This window comes from Caloenas nicobarica, chromosome 2 (genome assembly GCF_036013445.1).
Source record: "Caloenas nicobarica isolate bCalNic1 chromosome 2, bCalNic1.hap1, whole genome shotgun sequence".
NCBI classification, from domain to species: domain Eukaryota; kingdom Metazoa; phylum Chordata; class Aves; order Columbiformes; family Columbidae; genus Caloenas; species Caloenas nicobarica.
The window spans coordinates 18,462,443-18,486,071 of record NC_088246.1 but is presented as its reverse complement, the minus strand read 5'-3'; the positions used below and the strand labels follow the sequence as shown (position 1 = coordinate 18,486,071).

Below are 23,629 nucleotides of genomic sequence, written 5' to 3'. Positions count from 1 at the left end.
TGGAAGGGACCTCGAAAGATCATCTAGGCCAATCCCCCGCCAGAGCAGGAACACCTAGGTGAGGTTACACAGGAAGGCGTCCAGGTGGGTTTTGAATGTCTCCAGAGAAGGAGAATCCACAACCTCCCTGGGCAGCCTGTTCCAGTGCTCTGGCACCCCCACTGTGAAGAAGTTTCTTCTCATATTTAAGTGGAACCTCCTGTGTTCCAGTTTGTACCCACTGTCCTTTGTCCTATCATTGGTTGTCACCGAGAAGAACCTGGCTCCATCCTCGTGACACCCACCCTTTATATATTTATAAATATTAATGAGGTCACTCCTCAGTTTCCTCCAAGCTAAAGAGACCCAGCTCCCTCAGCCTTTCCTCATAAGGGAGATGCTCCACTCCCTTCACCATCTTTGTTGCCCTGTGCTGGACACTCTCCAGCAGTTCCCTGTCCTTCTTGAACTGAGGGGCCCAGAACTGGACACAATATTCCAGATGAGGTCTCACCAGGGCAGAGTAGAGGGGGAGGAGAACCTCTCTCGACCAACTAACCACCACCCTTCTAATCCACCCCAGGATGCCATTGGCCTTCTTGGCCACAAGGGCCCAGTGCTGGCTCATGGTCATCCTGCCATCCACCAGGACCCCCAGGTCCCTTTCCCCTACGCTGCTCTCTAATAGGTCATTCCCCAACCTATACTGGAACCTGGGGTTGTTCCTGCCCAGATGCAAGACTCTACACTTGCCTTTGTTATATTTCATTAATTTTTTCCCTGCCCAACTCTCCAGCCTGTCCAGATCTCACTGGATGGCAGCACAGCCTTCTGGCGTGTCAGCCGCTCCTCCCAGTTTGGTGTCATCAGCAAACTTGCTGATAGTACACTCAATTCCCTCATCCAAGTCTTTGATGAATATATTGAATAATACTGGTCCCAGAACTGACCCTTGAGGGACTCCACTGGATACAGGCCTCAATCCATACTTTCTTTTTTAAGGCATTTTGAATAGTTCTGGTTTCTATTAGAAAACCAAATTAGAGTAGTAAATCTATTTTAACTAGTATGTTATGAGGAGCAAAATTCATCAATGGAATGTCATTGACTCAAAACCCAGTGAAATATACCTGTGACTCTTCACTCATACATGTCTACCTGTATTTATATATTACACTACCCACATCGGTTTGTGTAATACATGAATAAAAAACTGATAAATTATTTTAAGTATATCAATTCAATCCTAGCTTCACATAGCAAATCAATGAACTGACATTATGCTGGCAATATTCTAGCTTTATTTCAGTTTTTTCAAAGTGTGAAGATATCTTCCTAAACTTAGAAATTTTTCATAAGCCTCCTGATGCTGGGAGCCTCCTCATGGCCTCTTCTCTCCCCTGCTCTCATAAAGTCACACCGCTGCACCATGGGGCTGAGGAAGATCCACAAGGTTGGGAAGACACTTCAGGATCTTCCATGTATAGAGGTTTGGGGATTGGTCCCAGTCCAGGCCTTAATTTACAGTGCATTTCTACTTGGGAAAAGTCCACTGATTTTAGTGAAGCTGATGAAGCTCAAGGAAATATGTGTGTTCCAAAATTCAGTTTCGTGAAATAAATTACGTACCATGAGAAATATCAGTGTGACGCTGACCAGGCCCTTGACGTTCCATGTGCAAATACTTCCTAGCACTTTGTGACTCCAACTAGAAACAGAGAAGGGCAAACTCTGTATCTGATCTGAGCATGTCACTAACCTGTGGTTTTAATAGGCTAGACAATAATAGTGTGTTAAAATCAAGTATCTACCAGTTTCCAGAGCACTGATGCCCACAGGTACTGTACACTTTCCACTCTCACAGACAGCAGATGTCACAGGGCAGGGTCCATAGGGAAAGGGAAAAAATCTTCTCACCTGATGTCGCTTGAAAAGATGAATCCTTCCAGGAGGTGCCTGTTTAGGCTGATTAGGCTAGCTGCAGTGAACCCAGGCTAATTCAGCAAAACACTGAAGGCACTAATCCCTTGTTGCTCATCTGAGCGCATGGGTATGTGTTTCATTTGATCATCGGCTTGCATGGAAGTCAGTCTGACATGTAAATGTTTGCATGTGCCTAATTCAGGGGCTAGGGTGGTTTGTTGTACTAGGGTCTTAAAAATGATTGTAGGTCTAGACAAGGTGGTCAATGGCTGTTCATTACGCATCATTGGTATACTGCAGCCATGCCCCATGGGGAGAGCTATACCAACCACAGCATTAAAAAAAAAAACTTTGTATGAAAAATACCATTCTCTTGAAGATGTATTTTTAAATTGTCCACGTATCATCAGTGAATCATGGCTCAAGAACTGTCTGAACTTCTCAAAAATGTCTGAACACGGAAGAACTCTATGAGCATCGTGAAAACTTAAGGCATCTCAGCCAAAACAGTAAGATACAGGCACATGAAAAAAGAAGTTTGGAGTGGAAAGTCTTAGGCAACTGTAACAACAGTAGTCAGGTCTGTTAATGATAATTACCCCCGAGTGATTTCTAAGACAAGGAAAAGGGTTTTACTTACTGAACGGAAGGTACATGTTGCAGTTTTACTCTTCTTCCTATCTCTTTCACAAAGTTGATTTGGAATTGATTTTCATTTGTCAAAGTGTTCATTATGCAGGAAGCCCTTAGGTATGCATTGAAATCCCGATGATTTCACGGCCTTTAAGTGAAGCAGACGTGTGTAACCGTCATGTCCATCTCTTCCCCTATAGCTCTACTGCTCTCATTACAGCTGAAACCAAATACTCACTTGACAAAGCAGTAGTGATTACTTCTCTGCTTTGTGGTCTGCTTCTCTACTCCCGCAGAATAAATGTCTTTGTTTCTTCTTTAACATCTCAGACATCTCAAAAGCCCTGTTAGATTTTTATCTCCTTTTATAGTGTTACATCCCGAGCTAATGGTACTGTAGTATATGCAAAGAATTTGCAGGTTTTTTGAGTTTGGTTATCTGTAGTTAAAATTACTTTGGACAATATTGTTACAGCTGTCTTTGAGTTAATAAAAATCAGATTCTTGGTGGTGTAATTTGATATAAAACTATTGCATTATCATAATCACTAGGATTTAAATTAGAATTATAAACCAGTACTGGCTAAGGAGTTAAAGTCATATGAGATAGAGAAAATTAGACTGACTTGCACTCCAGTATATAATTTCCACTTTTTATTGTGTATATACATATTAACTAATAGTCCTACTAATAGCACAGTTCTGATTTTAAACTGCAGTAGCTCTGTTTATTAATGGGAGTTATTACTGGCTTTCACTGGCATGAGATCACAATTAGGCTTCCTATCTTTATTTCTCTCAGTATGTTATTTGGCCAGAAGTTATATAGCAGAAGCACATCGCTCTGTATGTTACGAACTAAATGAATTCTCTAGGGGATAATTTTTTGTTTCAGTAAATCAAGTTCATAGCTGAATCTGTACAAGCAATAGAAGCTGCAGGTATGCATCAAATACAGAATTTGGGTCCTTCGTCAGCCACAGTTGTGTATTTAACATTCCAGATGAGAGTGATTGTTGTTTCACTAATTGACTGTAGTGACCTTATATGAAGCCTCAAATTACAGTGACTGGTTTCCAAAAAGTCTATGAATAGAATTACTGCCTGTGTGGGATTATTTGCCGAAGGGCCTGGAAGAATGTAGTGTTTTATATTAAATTGGATAAGGAATAATTATAAAAGTAATAAATAATAATAAATGTATTTTTTCAGAGTCACTTTTCTGTGAAGAAAGGAGCTGCAGCCTTGGGTATTGGTACAGATAGTGTGATTCTGATTAGATGTGATGAAAGGTAAGTAAAGATGCCAAACACAGCTCTCTTTGTCTGTACATAGAAGAAGATCATCAAGTGCTCAGCTCAGAGAGAGCATATAGGATGCAGTTAACAGTTAGCATAATTCATCATAGCACTATCATCTGTAGCAGCCTTACGGTGATTTATCCCGCTTGAGGAACTGGCTCTGTCAGTAGCTTCTTTACAAGTCGGTTTTTGGAGCTCATAAAAAAATCTTAAAGTTCCCATCCTCAGGGATTTCTGATATTTCTTTTACTTTATCCTGAAGTGAAACAAAAAGTTCAACTAACTATCATTCCTTACACATTCTGCTAAGAAATGAGGAAGAACCTTGTTTTGGTCAAAATGGAGCATTTCGACACTCAGATTTTGATCCATTAAAATGAACTGAAGTGAGCCTTTTAAAGCAGTAAAATATCGAGGTGCATTTGCTAATGTAATTCTATTACTTCATGTTCTCACCATCCTTCTCAGCTGGGCTGCATTTCCCCCAGTGCCCTTGATGGGGACACCCCTGCGATGGGAGTAGCACATCAGGCACCTAACCTATGGGTTCCATCAGCAATACAAAACCAGTGGTAGATAACTTCTTGTTTAACTCACCTGACTAAAAGTTTTTGATTCTCTATGAAAACCCATTTTGAGGAAGTAAAGGAATATTAACAAAATCAACATGTGCTGATGCAGATTTTCAGTTTTAGGGAAAACATGCTTTCTGTGGGACAAAAATTAATAAAACAGTCCTTATCAATTCTACTGAGAATCTTTTCAATAGAATATGCTCTTACCATGAGTCCTAAATATCATTCATATAAGGTATTGAATTATTTATGCCTCTAGCATAAATGGAAGGTTTTACTCTGCTCTCACATTAAAAGAACAATATCAACTAATTACAGTGCTAATCACAGTGCCTGCATATTGACTTATGGGCTTATTATCTCTTTATTAACAAAAGACTGAGCACACCTTGAAGAGGAATTAATGACAACATCAACACAACCAACACACATCAAAGTAAATCTCCAATTGTTCCTAATCACTAAACACAGACACGGATCAATGAAGTCATGTCTTCCTTTTCTTCTTGTGCGAATTCAGCATGATGATTTTCTGTGAAGACCATAATGCTTACCTTGCCCACTCTGAACTAAACAATGGGATTACTGTGCGTCACACCAAATCCCAGCAGATGTCACCAGGACAAAACGGGTTGTTTGCACAGGATGTGAGCTTGTGCAGTGGAGAGGGCCCTCTGTGAAGGTGTGGACCTGTGGGAGAGTGAAGGAGCATCACGAGATCCTTTTGATGTTTCCAGCATGACCAAGCATGCTTGTTGCTGGCTCTTCTCTTCCCCATCCTGACCCACATCTGCCAAGTTTGCCTCATTTTGCTGTATCATGGGACTATGTAAATGCGTGGTGAATTCCAAGCCAGGAGAACATGCAGAAAATCAAGTTCTTGCTCATACCTCAGACCTGACGACCATATATTTCCATTGCCTCTTTTACTACCATGCAGACATGTTGGTAGCGATAGCATATTACTTGCAGGTTTGGAGTCAAAACACTTTAGTATCGTGTGGCAACAGTGAAGATTGTACAGATGCGGGTAATACGAGAAGACTTTGACACCAACGCTTATTCTATCTACAGTGTCCTTTTGCTGCTGAGTCTCTTCTGCCTCTTCCAAAGCCAATCTACTGCTTACTCCTTGGTAAAGCTTGCCGTACTCCACATGACCAGGGTCTGGATAATCACTTGTCTTGATAAAAAATATTTGGCAACGAAGGGTTCTGCCCAGCTCTGTGTGTGTTTGTATGCACAAGCTCAATAAATAAGAAACCATTAAAGGCCAACATCTGAACTGTGTTTGGAGGAGGAAATCATTGCCTTCCTTTGGCATGCTTTTTTTTTTTTCTTTATTACTCTAATGATTCCAGAAACAGTTTTTGAAGATAAAACAGCTACCGCTTTTCTCTGAACATGTCATGTAACTGGGAGGAACTCGTGATGACCTGAATACTCTTCAGACCTTGAACTTCCGTGAGAAAAATCAGGGCTAATTTTTAGACAGATTTTTGCAAAAAACTCAACAGTGCAAACCCATTTCTACTGAAATAATTACTGACTTATTGTGAGCTGTGCAAGGATGAAAACTTATAAAACCTAGCCGTATCTTATTACAAGAAATTAGGGGTTTTTTTTTCATTTACATCCATGCAAATGTCATGAAAACACTTCAGGGTTTTATGTAATGTAAAAGTAAAACCAAAACAGATGGGTTTAATTGCTTCCCTAAAACTGCTATTTTGAGCTTTACTAAATGATTTTTTTATATAGCAACAGGAAACACTGATATATATATATATATATATATATATATATATATATATATATATAACAGTGACGGAAAAAAAATGTGTCCAACTATACTAAAAAGTGAAAAAGTCCTTCAAAGCACATATGCGCATAAAAATCTAAATGGACAACACTTAAATCCAGTGAAGAGTTTATTCCTGTATTGAGCGCAACTGTCGTGTTTGTATTGTGGTTATGCATACTCTCTTCTTAGCTAGTCTTTCTTGTGGCTAAAGCAAAGAGAAAACTTAACCTCAGTGTTCAATATTAGTGCTGTTCTACCTTTTGCCTAATCCATTTACAGGATTTCATAAATTAGCCTTCAAGCCTTATACTGCTGAGTCTGAATCTCATATGGATGATTCATACCAAGTATGTTGTAAATACAGTATACAGTCAATACAAAGGGCCTGATAGTGCATTTAATGTGTCCAGACTGGTAGCTTCTCCTATCCTGCTCCAAGCAGATGGGAACATGTAATGCACCAAGCTGTGGAATAGTTGCCCTGAAATGAGTTCATCCCTTGGATGGAAAAATGGAAACGACTGCTTACACCAGAGCCGAGTCACACTGCTCCAGGCCATGCAGCTCAGTTGGCATTTTTTGTCCCTGCTGAAAGGGAACCATGGGGTTTGTCACCCAGCGAGAGCTTCTTGGGACCCTGGGCTGAGCCTTTCTTGGGGAGCCTGGAGCATGTTCCAGGGCTGTAACGTCAAACAGGACCAGGAGGCTCCATGGAGCAGCATCAGCCCCTAGGGAGAGTGGCCACGAGATTACTTCTCTCAGTTACCATCACCATATTGATGTAAACTGGTTGACAAAGTAATTAGGGTAGAAGCAGACTAATGGTCAGAGTCTTTCTGTGCCCTTCAATGCTGCATAAGCCTTGGGCAAATGGTTCGCTTTGTTCCTTATTTGGGTTTCCTATTAAGTGAAGAAGTAACAGCAAGAGCTGATTTCACGATCAAATTTCTAATATAACTGTCTCTTGCTCCAGAGGGAAAATGATCCCATCAGACCTTGAAAGAAGAATTCTTGAAGCCAAACAAAAAGTAAGTTTACTAGCTTTTCTGCTTCCAAACAAGGGGAAAAAAAAAAACCAAACAAACAAACAACCCTCCAAGAATGATGCACCTAGTTGTTTTGCTTTCCTTGGTAAAACAACATAGGCTTGCCCATTAACTTTGGATTTATTTCTCAGAAATGTAGCCTGGAAATTAGTGAGGCAAGAGTTGCTGAGAGAACAGGTTTAGAGCTACTTTATATCCTCCATGAGATGTTTGGGCTTTTTAATGTGCTCCTCTGCCTAACATCCTCCTTTTTTATATTATCAGCCTCTGATGCAGTTCCTCAGCTGAACATTGGCAAAAACAGAGTAATCGTTTGAGTAATTTATATATCTTTCAATGTGTTGAAAGTATTCCTCATAGTCATCAAAATAATGGAAGATGAACTAAAATCCACACATCTCTAAAAATGCACTGCTTTTGTATGTATTCATAAATAGAAGCTAGAATTAAAACAACAAAGTGTACAATGAACTCAACTGTGTGCCTTAAACAACACTCGTGTAAATAATCATTAGAAACAGCATTCGAAGCTCATTAATAACACAAATATTCATTAAAAGCTTTCTTGGTCTAAGAAAAGCAATACAGTAGATAAAAATGAAAAGCATCATGGCAATAGAGTACAACCCAAACCTACTGACCATGTATTTCACTTTGCAGAGGGAAGTTCAGACCTTTTTGATAGTTTAAATCGCTGCAAAAAGTGTAGCCACTCTTTACCTTTGTTGTACTGACTACTGCTTATGGAGTCAGCAGAGCTACAAATTAATTTAAAATGAAACACTGGTGTAAGCGATGGCATGTGACGGACAGTGAGTGCTCCTCTGTGAGGCACAGCGTTTAGCAGAGGGAATCCAAGAGATGGTCCCTGTCTTCTCGCTCTGCACGAGGGATGGGGGTGGAGGTGAGGCCCACTCCTCCCCTCTGCACTGTCCCCAGGAGACACCCCCAGACAGGATGCTCCCACTGACAGGACTGGGCTACCACACGTTCAGACACTCACTGGGATTAAGTATATTATGGGCTAAGACACAGGTCACCCGAGATATTTCTTGCACTCTGATGCCTGGGTGAGGTTTGTTTTACACAACATCACGCAGAGCAGACCTTTTCGTTGCAGGCGGGTGGCATGGAGCAGAATTGTTCTTCTGAGCCCTTACCTGTCTCGTGCATCCTAATAAATGGAGGATGCTGGTTTGGAAGTTTGCTGCCACCTTAAGGTAGAAAGTATGATATCACTAGCATCATAACAAAGAGAAAACCAGTGTAATGTAGCGGAGGTGTCCTCTGAGAGACAATTGTGGGCTCGCTGTGGAGGCAGCACCAGAGGAGTGGAGGCTGGTGCAGGCTGAGGAGGGTGCAGCACCCTGACCCTGCCCAATACCTCTGTGCTTCCTTGCAGGGGTTCGTTCCTTTTCTGGTGAGTGCCACGGCTGGGACAACAGTGTATGGGGCATTTGATCCTCTCATAGCTATTGCAGACATCTGTAAGAAGTACAAAATCTGGATGCACGTGGATGTAAGTATCATGTGAGGGGCTGGATTACAAGGTGTATTAGCATTGGTTTATTCATTTTGGGCAGTGCCATCTACTACAGAAGCCATTGTATTTTGTTCCTGTAATTAAGTCTAACATTGAAGCACTGAGTTAGCATTCCTTGGAAAGGCTCAGCTCATGGGGACTTCTTAGGAGCTGTGACTGTATGGTACTTTTAGCAACAGGACACTTAAGATCGCCTGGTTCGAGTGCTCTTGGCCTTCAGCTTTATTTCTAAATGCCATTAGTAGAAGAAATACCCAAGAGCCATACTGAGCACTGGCTCAGCTTCTGCAACACCGGCAAAATAAATACATAAGGAAAAGGCTATGTTTGTCTTGAATAAAGCACCCCAAATTGCTCAACAGATTAATGCAAATGCTAGAGAAATTTATCAGATTGGCTACTTCGCTTTAGCTGGGCTCTTGCCAATAAATCTTTCTGAAGGATCGTCTTTCATCCCTAGAATCGCTTTTATGTCATTTTTGCAAATTCTTTCTGCAAATAGCCTTAGTAATTAAATTTCCGTAGGGCTAGGTATCTTGCTTTTGGATTACTGTGTCAGCCAAAATCACTCCAATTCAAAGGAAGAATTCGTATGTACCTTAAACTATTTCTCAGTCAGATTAAACACTTGCTTGTCCCAGATTTCTGTGAGCAAAAGCAAATGACTAGAAGGCAAGCAGTTGTGATCTGGAATGTGATGAAAACTCACCAGAGCAGCTGAGATCCCAGTCTGGTTTGTTATCATCACTTAGTCACTGAAAGAGAAAAGGCAGCTTATCCATGAGCAGCTCTGCAAGTCATTAATTACAGTGTGGGGCAGCCCGATGTGTCAGTGTCAGAGGAGGTGACGAGGGAGGGGTGAGCAGACAATAAGGAAGGTGGATGCTCAGATGATGGGCTATAAACCACTGCTTCCGAGGTGCTGGAAGAAAATTGCTAGTACAGCTAATGGCTCAGGCCCCATCTGCCTGGTCATTTTTGAACATGCCACATCAACAAGAAGAAAGAAAGGGCCTCAGACTGATGTGAATGCACAGATGTCATCACGGAGAAATGCAAAGTTCTCTTCTCATTAAGATAATGTATTTTGCCTTCTAGGGAGCATGGGGTGGTGGGCTCCTGATGTCAAGAAAACACAAATGGAAGTTAAATGGCGTTGAAAGGTATGATTTATTAATGTTAATTAAACACATTTATTAAATGCATTTTAACACACTTGTGATTACCATAACATGTCTATAAATAAAAGTAGAACTCAATGTTATCTCTGAGATACAGTATGAAGAAATTATGCAAACTGTCCTTCCAGTTGAAATAGCATTGCTAAGTGGCTTTGTTCGATGCTACAGTGGCACTTTGCTTTGCAGTACAAACAGCAGACATTACTTGTTTGATTTTCTCTTCCTTCCAGGATACACTTGCAGGTCCAGAGTAGTTTCTGCAACATTCTGTAGTTCAGCATCCAGCATGAATTAGCCATTGCATATCTCTAAGAAATGAATCTTGGAGGTCTTGTACACTGAAGTCCAACTATAAAAGGTGGATGCACCTGCAGTTTGGACAGGTGTCTTGGCAGTCACTGGCCACTGCTCTGTCATGTCTGGAGAGAGTACCTCCCTCCAGGCTGTGTTAATGACATCTCAGTAAATCTGTGCCTGGATGTACAAGGTGGTAGTCATGAGCTTCTGAACATTACAGATACATACAGATGAACGTAAGTGATGCCAGTCCAGTTCAGAATCTGGAAGGACTGAGCATAAACTTAAAAACAGCTGCTTATTCAGTTAAGCTTATTTAGTTAAGCTGTGGAACTCTTTGCCATAGGATGTTAAGATTCACCTGTGTGCAGGAAAGATAAACAAAAACCATTCAGGACTTCCGTGAGCCACGAATGAGTGGCAGCTCAAAGAGCATTTTGAGGAAGGTTACAAATGCTTGCCCTGTTTTGTGTTCTTCCCAGGCATCTATTTTGGCCACTTGCTGGAGACAGTATACTGGGCTAGATGGAGTCACTCCCACATTTGTGGATTTTCTGAAGCTCATGCTGTTTCAGAGTAAATTAGTACTCCCATCTGCCCTTTTTATCTCTAAACCAAATTGCTATTTCTTGCCAGTTAAAATTATAAACAATTTCCTCGTCCTATTACTGAAGACTAGGAGGATACCTTGATGATTCGGTTCCTTCTCATACATCTCACATGCAAAATTTGAAGATCAGACAATGGTTCTATTAATTCAATATAGTTTGGTTAAGACTACCTCCAGCACTCCAAACTTACATATTGTGCTTTAAAAGGCCATACATCCAAATGTCCAGCATGTTAGAAAAATCTACCCAGTTGCCTGTGAGGACAGAGTATGAAAAAAAGAGTTTGCCTCCCAAATTGCTGTCCAGATTCTGCTGGAATGAATTGTTCAGGTTGACTCCATATTGGAGAATTTTCCAAATAATGTGCTTTAGATCCAGAACTCCACTGGATTTTCTCTAGTGCTTTGGTAAGCACCGTCTCCATATGGTTGGAAATGAATTAATGAAATTTGTCATTTCCAATGCTGTTCTGCTGCTTGATGGACACAGTGGCTCATTTCAGTTTGTCTGGATTTCAAATGTGGGCTCCTTTAAAGCAGACTTACTATACCCAGCTTTTATGGATATTCCTGTTTTATAGTAGATATTAGAGTACAACCCAATCATTACAGGTCTGGATATAAGAGAACTGGAGCTGGTACTCATGTTTGGTAGGGAAGAAAGGGACAAGCAGGGAGCACTAAATGTAGCACTCTGTGCTCTGAGTACTCCTGTCCCTCTGGTAACAGACAGTCCTGCACAAATACTCCTGTCAAAGGCAGGAGGAGTTGCAGGACCATCCTTATGGTGCCCTTCAGTCCCCACATGGCAGATTTCAAGCTGGTCCAAGGCACTCTTGAAGGAAGCACATCACCTGGTGTCTGGAGCAGATCGGTCTGGCCACCGTCAGCAATTTCGGTCTGGTGCCCCTCTACTACAGGCTTGGGCAGGGGGTGACAGCTACGTGAGAAAAGCATGTTTGCAGCTGAATGAGTGCTCCCATGCAGGGTCTGAGCATCCTTCCCGAGGCTGCGGCTGGTCAGTGAATGCTGCTCAGTCTGTTTTTAATGATGGCTGAGGACCAAATTCTGCTGGTCTTGAATTTCTCCTGTGATCTATTTGAAATCTCTAAGGGAAAACTTTTCCTTTTTTTTTTTTTTTTTTTTTTTCTGTCTGTGACTCACAGCCAAAAAATCCCATAGGTGCCTCATTCTCAGTTCTTTGGGTGAATGTGAGATGCTTTAAAAACACATTTGCTGATCCACGTAGCTTTTTTCTTTCACTGTTTGTCTCAGTCAGCAATTTCTTCAAGCACATATTGATGGCTGAAGATCAGAATAACTGATAACAAATGAAAAATGGTGGATTTTTACTTTACATCATTATTTTGTTTCTGTGTGCAATAGGGATGTAATTGGGGAAATAAATGACCTAAGGGTAAATTAAATGGTTTAGGCAGATAATTAACATCTGGCTGTTGTCAGTAAATAATCCTTTTGCTTGAGAAAACCCATACCACTACTATTACCTAGGAGTCTTTTGAAGAATTTCTGCCTATCCTGCGTAGACACAGATAAAAATTAAAAAGTATCATATCAAAGGAAATTCATAGACCTGAATGCATGTTCAGAATCATTAGCTTTGGTGTTGCACTCAGATGACTGACTCTGAGCTGATTAAAAGCTGCCAAATACTTGAAAAACCAAGCCAAGTGGCCAGATGTTGCCTCTGGGAGACTGTTCCGTGCAGATTTTGCATCAGACACTTGTGTTGTCCCATTTACATAGCAAAGAATAAAGCACACAAGTGCTGCCCAGTGTCCAAGTGAATTTTGGAGTTGCTTCCTTTGAAGGAGTGAAAGTAATTTGGCAGGAAATTACAAGGACGTGCATAAACCAATAGTGCCATTTCCAAATCCTACAAAGGAAAATACTGTCAGATTCCAACCTACTCATCTCTGTTCACATAAATGATACCTGCAAGTGTGTCCTGGTCCTTTTAAGTTTTTCACATGTCCCAGTTAACTTATTTGTGCCATCAAAATTCAAATCCCTGCACCACATGAAATCCTGTGCACTATGCATCCTTGAGAGCCTTCCAAATAGGACACAGATGTATACATCAGCTAATCATCATATGTAATAATAGTAATTAACAAATATCCAGTCAAGCATAACACAAAATTAAAATAATAAGCAACTGGACAATCTTCCATTCAGCCCTTTCTGCAGTCCTAAATCTCTCTTCTCTAAGCTGTAGTGTGACAGGACCCTGTTTGTTCACAAGATCTGGGCTGACAGTTACTTTTGCAGTGAATGTGTCCTGAAGGAAGGCAGGATCAGGCTCTTTTGTGGAAAGATGGATCAGTTCTGTGTTTATTACTATGGTAGTTTTGGACCCAGTCCTTCAGTTGTGTGAATTATCATAGCCAAGCAAAAATCAAGGAGCTATGAAAATTTGCCATCAGCAGAGCAATGAAAAAAATTACTTGGGGCCAGGTTTTCCAAGTTACTCAGAGGCTTAGAGGTGCCCAGAAGTATTTGAAGGAATTTTCAAAATTGCCTATGGGAGTTACTTACCAAAATCTTACTAAAGGTGGAATCAATGGGAGAGAAATGCTGGTTTGCCAGCTTCCTATCTGCATCTTTAGTCAGCTGTGCGACTTCAGAAATTTCATCAGTCAGGCAGGTGTTTTTAGGAAGTTTGCCTCCTGTTTATGAAGGATAGATGACTCCCCAGAAAGTTTAATACTGATAAAGTGTAGTAGATAGAGCAATTATCCTGTGGTAAGTTGCCAGAATTGTCATCCAAAAACCAACTACAGTGGATTAAGTCCCTTATGAAGGCATTACTTTCCTAATATCTGCCATGATTATTTTCAGCTTTGTTTGCTCAGAAGAATGAGCGCATTACTACATGTTCATTATTATTCTTCTTATTACTAAATGTCTCCATGGTTTCACCACTGTAGTACAATGTCTGAGTTTAATGTGGTTTCGTGTCTCAGGGCCAATTCGGTGACCTGGAACCCTCACAAGATGATGGGCGTCCCACTGCAGTGTTCAGCCCTGCTAGTAAGAGAAGAGGTATGTCCCAATATACTCGATTTTCCTATATTTTCTGACATTTTGCTTCTGAAAATCCTGGATATTTTCTTCACAGTTTTGTCATAGCTAGTATTTGCTAGCGTGATGAGGATTATAAAAGAAACTGAGAAGTAGACCTCTAGTTATATGCTCAGGCTGTGACTGCAAAAGGAATTAAAGCAGCTGTATAGCAGAAATGGTAGATCCAATTAATGGCAACATTTCTACAGAATTCTGTGGCTTTCTATTCAAAATGTCCGTAGTTCAGTTGTGGGTGCATAGCTGTGTAGCCCCACTAGTTTCTGCATAGCATAAAATGTAACTGTAGGCAAACTCTAGTCCATGAGTAGTATGCTATACCTGCAGCATGACATTAGCTCCAGAATCTAGGCATCATTACACTTTCTAGACTTTTATGATAGAAATTCCAGCCCAGCTCTGATCCATATATCCACTTTGGGGAACATGGAAATAAAAAGGGAAGGCTAAGTTCACTTGAAATAAAAAGTAGGCATTCCATTTAGCACTAGAATTTGAATTACCCTTCAAGCCTGCAATTTTCATATAACCATCAGTTACTGGGACAGCTGCTATACAACCACCACTTAGTGGACCAGCTATCAAAAACCTGGTTGCTGTTTTGCTAACAGCTGTACAACAGATTGTATACAAAGTGATTGCACTTAGGAAGAGAGAAGCTGGCTTTTATTTGGCCTCTGGGTCGGTTCCCTGAGACAAATCCTGCCTGGTTAAAGTCAGTACCATCCTTGACCTCTAGTGAGAACAGATGGCTCAGATTAAGAGAAAGCCAATTTTTTTTCCCTCTCATTTTACTATCTCAGTTTTGAGTTACACATAAAGATTAGACTGATGATAAACAGCCAAGTTTTGATTCTTCTTGGACTGGAAATTGCAGTTTTAGGCAACAGCCCTAAGGTATACCTTAAACTTGGTTGAGGACTTAACTAAAGCCAGAACATGACTCTTTGCATTTCACTTCAAAAGTTAAAAAGGAAACCCTGTGCTTTCATGAGCCAGGTTTCTTCACCTTGTTGGCTTCTGGCCCTCCCACAAAGCTATCTCTCAAAATGATATCTTGCAACCCAGAAATAGCTCTGGCTGGCTGTTTAAAGGCCATATGCTCTTCTATCTTTTCAAAGCTTTCTATACCACTTAAGCATCCAATCTGCAGCTTGAGGGCTTTGCAGAAAAGAACTGTGCCTATGAAGAAAGAAAACAATGAAAATCAGAATTGTAGAGACCAAAGCAATTAGAAAAGTGGTGTGATACTACTTAGATTAGTCATCAAATTGGCTTGGTCTGACTCAACCAGAAAAAAAAACCTTCCAAGGAAGGGAGAAAGAGGAACCAGAACAAGAAATAAAAAGTGAGATCCAAAAATGAATTTATGCATAATGATGCTAGGAAGCACATTGTCCAGCTTTTTAAAAAAAAATGTGTTGGCTCTTTGAGTGGATTACACATTGCTGGGTCAGGTACCCAGGTGTCCTGGGCACTGAATTGGATATGGAGAGCTTAGTCCACTGAGCAGCTAAGTCTGATTTTGTCTTCCTTTTGCACCTATTCCACTGAATTTGGGTATTTGTCATTTTTTCCTCAAAGCAGCCCTCAAAATAGTAGTCACATCTGGGCCAACATTACTTTTTTGTGTCTTTGTTTCTATAAGGGATTGATGCAGAGTTGCAATCAAATGCATGCTTCCTACCTCTTTCAACAAGACAAGCACTATGACCTGTCTTATGACACAGGAGACAAGGCTTTGCAATGTGGACGACATGTTGATGTCTTCAAGCTATGGCTGATGTGGAGGGCAAAGGTAGGACTGCCTGCAGTATATCTGTTTCCATTAAAATAATGCACACCAGATACAGGGGTTTGTTCTGTAATCATCATTTTAGAGAATATCTGACCTGAATTTCCAATATAACATGAAAGAAAGAACATTATTATTTTCTGGTTTTTTATACTTTTAACAATTTAGCTTCAAAGCAGCGCACATGATTTTGAAACTGAACTCCATGGCTTTGCATAGCATTTGCTTTGTGTAACTGTAGGAGTCTTAACAGCATAAATCGTATACCTAAGAATGTTATTATGAATATTTCTGGAAATAAGATGTTTTAATGACATTCAGAATTTAAACATGGCAAATCAAGACTGGAATACCTAGTTTCATTGCATGCAGTAGATACCAAGTCATCTTTTAAAGGAGTAGAGGAAAACTGCTCAAAATCTGTTCTCTGGGAAATCTGAAAACACCAGCTCTAATGATTAATTCATCTGTATTTGTAGAATGTTGCTAAATAAGTTATTCCATATATTTATCCAGTCTACTATTTCAAGTTGCCTCAGGTTTGTTCAGAGGAGATAACATCACTGTTTCCATTTCCAGAAAGCCTTAAAGATCCTCCTGTGCTTCATTAAAACTCTGAAACCAATTCGGAGACAGACACCAAACGTAGCTGGAAGTGTGGGAGTCTGTAAAGGAAGATGCAGGTTTCTGTTGTTGCAGTAGATGTTGTGCTCACTGAGGTCTTCAGTGTGGCAGGCAATTTTAGCCACATGTGTCTCTTCAGCTCCAAGCCTTTCTCCCGGGGCTGTGCTAGCTCTACCCTGTTTTGAAATCTCTATACAGAGAGGGATAATGACAGGGACTTTTAAGTCTGTTCTGCGCTGCCAGACAGATTTAGCAGGGACATGCATCCGTTACTCAGAGACATTTCTCCTTCTAAACCGCATTTTTTCAATATGTCTTGTGCTGCTTTTTCTCTTCTCACACTCCACTTGTAATATTAACATTACAAAATAGGACGTGTATTTCTTAAACAGTTTATCTATTCCAGCTGTTTATTCCCCTTCCTCCCTCATAAAGCTGGATCCTTTGTTTGTGGTATCACAGCTGGTGATTGCAGGAACAATTATGATGTCACAAAGAGAGGATTATGACTTCTGCCAGAGAAGAAAAAGCAGGATTTGCTGCATCTCTTAAAAACACAGCTTCTGAGTTAATATGGTGTCAATTAGAAGAGGGCAAAACGTTACAGGGGCAGGGCAGTATCTAAACAAAACGGGCATTTTCACAGACATCAGGCTGGACTCTAAAAATGTATCTGTCCATTCTGTGTTTAACTAAAAAAGAAAAATTATTTTTGGAGAAGCCCCCCAGCATATCACCTCTGGAAGATTAAACTCCTTCTTCTGAAAATAGCAGGAGACTCCCCATGTCTGGAACTTAAGACCTTCTAGAGACCCTCCTCTGTGCCAGCCCAGGCCATCTGAAACCGTGCTCAGCCTCTGCAAAATCTGCCAACAAGGGCACCCTTCCTTGGAGGTGTGAGCAATATTTTGCTGAGAAATGAGCTAGGACCTGGTGCTTATTGTGGAGAGGTGGCTATAGGGGAGTCAGTGGCAAGAACTAGAGACAAATGAGCTGTGCTTAGCAAAGTGACCTTCATCTCACAGAGTCAGATCCTTCATCTGTCCCCCAGAGACTTCTGAGAGGTGACTTGTGCTGGTGCTTTGGCAGGTGCTGCATGGTTCTTTTGCTGTTTTAGTTCACAGAACAGATAGTCATGTAACTTTTTTTTTCTCCCATTGTCTCTGAAGGGAACCACAGGATTTGAAGCACAAATCGATAAGTGCTTGGAACTTGCAGAATACCTATACAATAAAATAAAGAACAGAGAAGGCTATGAAATGGTGTTTGATGGAAAGGTATGTGTTGCAACTTCTTTTTCCCAGTTGGTCAACAGCAGTTGCCTTAGTCACCTATTGATTTGCTACCAACAGGTCAAACCAAACAGCATGTTGACTGGTGGTTTGCGTGTAAAAGAGAAAAAAATTAAAAAAAATTAAAAACCCCACTCTCATTTTAGCTGCGTTCCTCCTATTTCTGATAGCTTTTGCTGTCTATATTTGCCCTGAAAGGTTTTGACTCTCAGAATGTTGCTCCCTGGTAGTGGTCACTTAGTGCGTCCTTGAACGCTCTGCAGCACAAGGATACGTGTTTCTTCAGAGATCACAGGCTCATGCACACGTGCTACTGTGTGATTTGTTTCCCGCACCTCACACATCACCACTGAATTTGGTCCACTGGGTCTGATGATGAGTAGAGGAACTGGCAGCAGTAGGAGTTGCTGTAACTCACATGTTTAGCATCCAGCAAAGAGGAACATAGCAAGGCAAGCAACTGTTGGGAGATTGCGAAAATGCACAAAATGTCAACTGTTCTTATTCTGTGTCTTTCTACTTGGTGCTCCCATTTAAGTTAAACTAGCTATTGTAAGACGCTGCAGTGCATGCATATTAATACAGCAGCTAGCTAATTCAGACTGAGAAGTAATAAATTTCATTAAATGTAAGAAAATCTTAGACTGTCTCATACACCACCTGTGACTCCTATTTACAGAACTAGATTCTATATTCCATCTTGTCATAAAAGTAAATTACATGATCCTCACCTCTAAATTATCTGTAATAGACTCTTGCCTTAGCTGCACAATCCCTTCAGCCTCTTGAGGGGACAGCACCTACAAAATCTAGATGCCTCTCAGTAGGGCATAAATATATTTGCACAGCTGGATGGTGTGTTTCTGCATCTGACATCCCAGGAATAAATGGCCTAAAATTATCTTTTCTGCATTAATAATGATGGTGACTCTCAGTGTACCACAATAATGAAAACCATTGACTGCTGTCACAATATGATGTATGAGAGGGGGGGAACGCATGAACTTAATTACAATTGAGATGTTATGAGCTTTTCTTACAGTGTAAACCATTATTATTCTGTATTTAGCCTCAGCACACAAACGTCTGCTTCTGGTATATACCTCCCAGCTTGCGCAGTATGGAAGACAATGAAGAAAGAATGAGCCGCCTTATGAAGGTAAGCAGCATCCTCCAGGACATCATGTAGTGAACAGTGAAACCCTTGGAGGCCTGAAATTCTCAATATTATCTCCTGGGGCACATGGCAAGGTCATGTCACAATATTTTGGCAAACGACACCTTGATGGTCATTTTACTGCAGGTTAGGTTGGCATGAGCTTATTCTGGTCTCCAAGTTCAGCATTGCCTGGGTTTGCCTCATCTCCAGGGGACTTATTTGCTCTGTATATATTAACTGAAGTTACTGTGAACTGCAATCGCTAAACCCAGCAAGTGCAACAAAAGCTCAATAATACCATGGGACTCCAGCATATGAAAAGAAGATGGAAAACAATTGTAACAATATGTTTTGAGCACTACAAAAAACAGCTACTGTGTGCCTTTCAGCAATATTGAGAAAGTGGGGGGAAAATTTCCAAGTGATTTTAAGAGCAGGACAAAGAAACAAGATAAACACAATGTCTTTTCAATGAGACATACAATCCTTAATGGAGGGTAACCTTTTAATCAATATTGGATGTAATTTTGGTTTAACTGCTTCTTGTAACTCTTCATCTTTTTTTAAAAAAAAGAAAACATACTCTGTGTTTTGTTATAATAATAATAAGGATGATGGAAATAATGAAAATAATGATATAATAATAATAATCCCCTGCTTTTTGTTACGCCGCAGGTGGCACCAGTGATAAAAGCCAGGATGATGGAGTATGGCACGACCATGGTGAGCTATCAGCCCCTGGGAGACAAAGTGAACTTCTTCCGCATGGTCATCTCAAACCCTGCAGCAACTCACCAAGACATTGATTTCCTGATTGATGAAATAGAACGCCTGGGACAAGATTTATAATAATCAGGTGTGAAAGTCTGTTCCTGGACCTCTAAGTAGACAATTAAGTTGTCACAAACTGTGCGAATGTATTTGTAGTTTGTTCCAAAGTAAATCTATTTCTATATTGTGGCGTTGGAGTAGAGTACAGTTTAAAATCAAGAAACATGGCTCCTTGAAAGTCCTTTCCTGAGTTTTAAAATACCTCCTTTATAATTAACTGCACAAAAAGCTGCATTGAAGCAAATAAGGAAGAACAGAAGATGCTTAAAATTTTATCCCCGATTTTAACACAGCATCTACTTTAAATTAAAAGCAATCCGACTGAATGATGCCAAATTTGCCTGAAGTGATGACAAAATCAAATTGGGGGAAGTGGGAGGGGGTGGTGAGAAGCAGAGTATACAAGCTGTATGTTTAAAAGTGAAAGTATTTTGGCTTTTTCGTAGTATTAGAACAGAATTTCTAATTTACCTATATTTCAAATGTATTTAAATAGGTATAGTTTTACAAAAGGAAATATATATATTAAAAAAAATCCTATTTTGTAAACTATAGATTTTTATTTTATGTGGGTTATAAAACTGCAAGGACAGAAGCTGAAAATTAACTAGGATTTTTTTTCTTTTGATGGAGGTGCCTCAAATATTTATTACTGTTTAATTTTAAAATACAACCCCATATACTACATTCTTAAGAGGTACCAATACCTCGTTTCTCCATGTCATATGGATTGTACATCTCCAGGGTTGATTACTGAAAAACCTCAAGAGTACTGGAGCTCTTAAAACCACTTAATAAGATCAATTACAGTACAACAATAGGATGCTATTATTCCTATTTGTTTCCCACTTGGCCTAACTAAGCAGACGCACAATCAATATATAGTGCTAACCAAGACTGAAATAAGGTTGTATTTGGATGTTTTCTGTGTTCTGTGGTAAAAAAGCCTATCCAAAAAAAGTCGTGTTGAATAAATGCTTATCTCATAACCATTTCTTCTATGAGCAGTCCAAAACTACATTGAAAATTGAAATTCACTGAAATTCTTACTAAAGAAATAGCATGAAACCTCATAGCTAAGTTAAGAGGCTAAAGACTTGAAGATGTGCAGGTCTGCCAGACAAGGCCTAAATTCAGTGTGACTGTGGTCTGAATGACAGGGGTGGTGTCTAAGCAACAAACTGCCTTATCAAAGGTTTCTCCCAGTGCTGGACTCCATCCTTGTACACAATGGCTTTTGAAATTGCAAAAAAAAATGAAGTAAGGCTACATCTGCTTGAAACATCCCACGTGGAGCCTCACAGCCTTTTTAGAAACCATGGGCATAGCTCTTGTAGAATTCATGTGTTGCGTCATTCCTTGACATTAGAGGTGACTCTGGCATGGAAACTGAAATTTATCCTTTTTCCCCAACATCTGGAAGTGTTGGTAAGAGTTGTGTGGCTAAGGCCTGTCTATTTATAACCCTCTGAAGTTTTGGTTTTAACTTTGCCTAAGTGGCCAACTTTTGTTTGTAAAGCAATATTGTTTTGCTGTCTCTAAAATACTTGAAGAGAAAAAGAAGTGCAATGAGGTTTTAATTTAATCTAAAATATATAAATGGAGTATTGATTCAATGTATTATCATGAGGACATGAAGTAAGAGGAAATAAATTGTGTCTGTAATTGTGTTGCCTTTATTATATTGATAGTACTGTTTTGTCACCTCAGATTGAGGCTGTGCACTTTAGTTTTAAACTGTACAATGTTGCAAATCAACATGTGTTGCTGTATAAGCTTGTACAATATATTATTGATATGTCATTATTTGTGTGGTAGTAGTATTGACTCTTGATATTGCAAGAACTGCATTCACGCCAGTCCCTCTACTGTACCTTTGCTTGGTGTTAACCTCTCCTCGTCAGCTTTTGGTCAGACCTCTCACCTCACTTCGGTAGACGACCATTGCTACCTATGATGCATGTCATGTTGCAAGTCAAGCTATAGAGGAGATACCAATTCTATCAGGAAGGACATCAATGTGACCTTTGCTAAACGTGTCAAAATCAGCATACTAATCACAGAAATACTGAGTAGAGAATAAATTATATTATTTTTTCTTGCTGGGAAAAAGGTGAGCAAAGAGCTTAAAAAATTAATATAATACAGGGACAATGATGAAGATGATCAGTAGTCTGGTTACATCTTGCATGTGCAATTCTGTTTTAAAGTGCTAAGTGCAAACAATGTATTTATTAGCTGTATGTGCCAATCCAAGATTTACATTCGGTGTTCCAGGAACACCAGCATCTTTTTTTCCACTTTACTGTACTTATTGCAGCCAGGAAAGAGCGGCATAGCAACCTGTTCTTGTGTTTGACCAAAGTATCCTGTCTGTGGTGTTGATCTAAATCCAAATAAAGGTGTAAAACGTGACTGTGGGTCTTTTCATTAGCAGCACTGATGGGCACTGTGAGCACTTATCACTTGTGCCATTTCAGAGCAAAGCCCCAGTAAAGAGAGTGTTTAATTGTGACCTTATACGTCTTATCTTTTCATGACAAGATGCATTCTGTTAATTATTGAAACATGAAAAACCCAGTTGCATCACCAGATCCGTTTTTAGGCAATACCCAGCACCAGCATACAAGTGTAAATCTGCCATCTGGTATGCCTTTACCTTATCTTTACAAGACAGATTTAGTTGCTTTATTCTCCTCAGACAGACTTAATTTTTTATGCTTTGTTTTGTCTTTTTATTCCACGAGTACTTATCCCCAAATTAACCATGTACTCTAATCAGCCTCCAGCATAGCAGTGAAAGCAGTCATGGCACTTTCCAGGACAGCACAGAGTATACGATGGCAACAATTTTAAAGGGCTGTGAAATAAAAAAAGGCAAAACAACCGATACAAAAATTAATATTTTAACCCTCATGTCTTCTGCGACCTAGGGCCTCATTCCTTCAAAATATGCCACCTGTCTGCTCTATTTTCCTTTTACCATCTGAAGTGCTGCCCAGCCTGATACCAGCGGCAGAGAAAGAAGACAAAACGATGCCATGAAAGCAGCAGCAATCAAAAAGCTTATGTCTGAAATGAGATTTTGTCTGTTATTTCTTTAAGTCTGCAGCAGAATTTGAGATTAATGCCTGTGCCAATATGTGGACCCAGAGAGAAACCCTCACCTACCTGACAGCCCACAGCCACATGCAATGCAAGTTTAAATACCAAGTTAGCTATATTAAACTGATGTTCCAGCATGGTGAAGCAAAGAGCAAAGCAAGATAGAGCTCAAGGAAATGTTAAATCTTTTCTCTGAATTAGCCAGGCTAGCTGCCAAGTAGAAAATCATTCTAGCTAAAAAGCAAGCCCTGTAGAAAGCCACAGGATACTGTCTTTAATGTGCTAATGTCTTAGGCTTACAATGTCTGAACTCTCAGCTTTCTACCTGACCAGCCTAACTAAAGGGACTAATTCAGCCATTAAGGGAAAGCCAAGTGCTGCAGCTAGAAGAATTACAGACCTGACTTGGCTCTTCACTGACAGAACATGGCACTGTTCATTACAGCACAGAAGGATGCAGGGGTATGGATTTTACACTGTACTTTGGAGCAAGAAGTCAGGTCTGAGATTACAGTCAGAGGAAAAGGAATATGTACCTCTTTTTGTATGAGAATAAAAGCCTATGTATGTTACGTTACAAAGAAAGATGAAAAATATCTGTTATATAAATTCTCGTTGCATGAACAGAGCAAAGCCTATTTTCTCAGGGCACAGAAAAGTCACAAGTCAATCAAGAATTGGAACCTTCAGTTCTCCCACTACTCTGCAACAGCTGCCCCATCCATGTTCACACTCCAGCTGATGCCCAGTGCCAACTCTTCCTAAGACATTCAGTTACCCAGCTTCTATGATGTGAACCCACATTGCTTAATGCCAGTCCTCTAGA

General features: G+C 40.1%; 1 protein-coding gene across 1 annotated transcript in view; it reads left to right on the top strand.

Annotated features, from left to right (window-relative positions):
• GAD2 (glutamate decarboxylase 2) overlaps positions 1–19,716 on the top strand; it is a 38,803-nt gene extending 19,087 nt beyond the window's left edge. Inside the window, exons 8-16 of the mRNA XM_065627809.1 lie at positions 3,748–3,827; positions 7,189–7,243; positions 8,664–8,780; positions 9,903–9,967; positions 13,880–13,958; positions 15,646–15,795; positions 17,586–17,693; positions 18,778–18,867; positions 19,543–19,716. Of these exons, the coding sequence (XP_065483881.1) occupies positions 3,748–3,827; positions 7,189–7,243; positions 8,664–8,780; positions 9,903–9,967; positions 13,880–13,958; positions 15,646–15,795; positions 17,586–17,693; positions 18,778–18,867; positions 19,543–19,716 (918 nt within the window). The remainder of the gene's footprint in view (positions 1–3,747; positions 3,828–7,188; positions 7,244–8,663; positions 8,781–9,902; positions 9,968–13,879; positions 13,959–15,645; positions 15,796–17,585; positions 17,694–18,777; positions 18,868–19,542) is intronic.
• Positions 19,717–23,629: the final 3,913 nt, after the last annotated feature.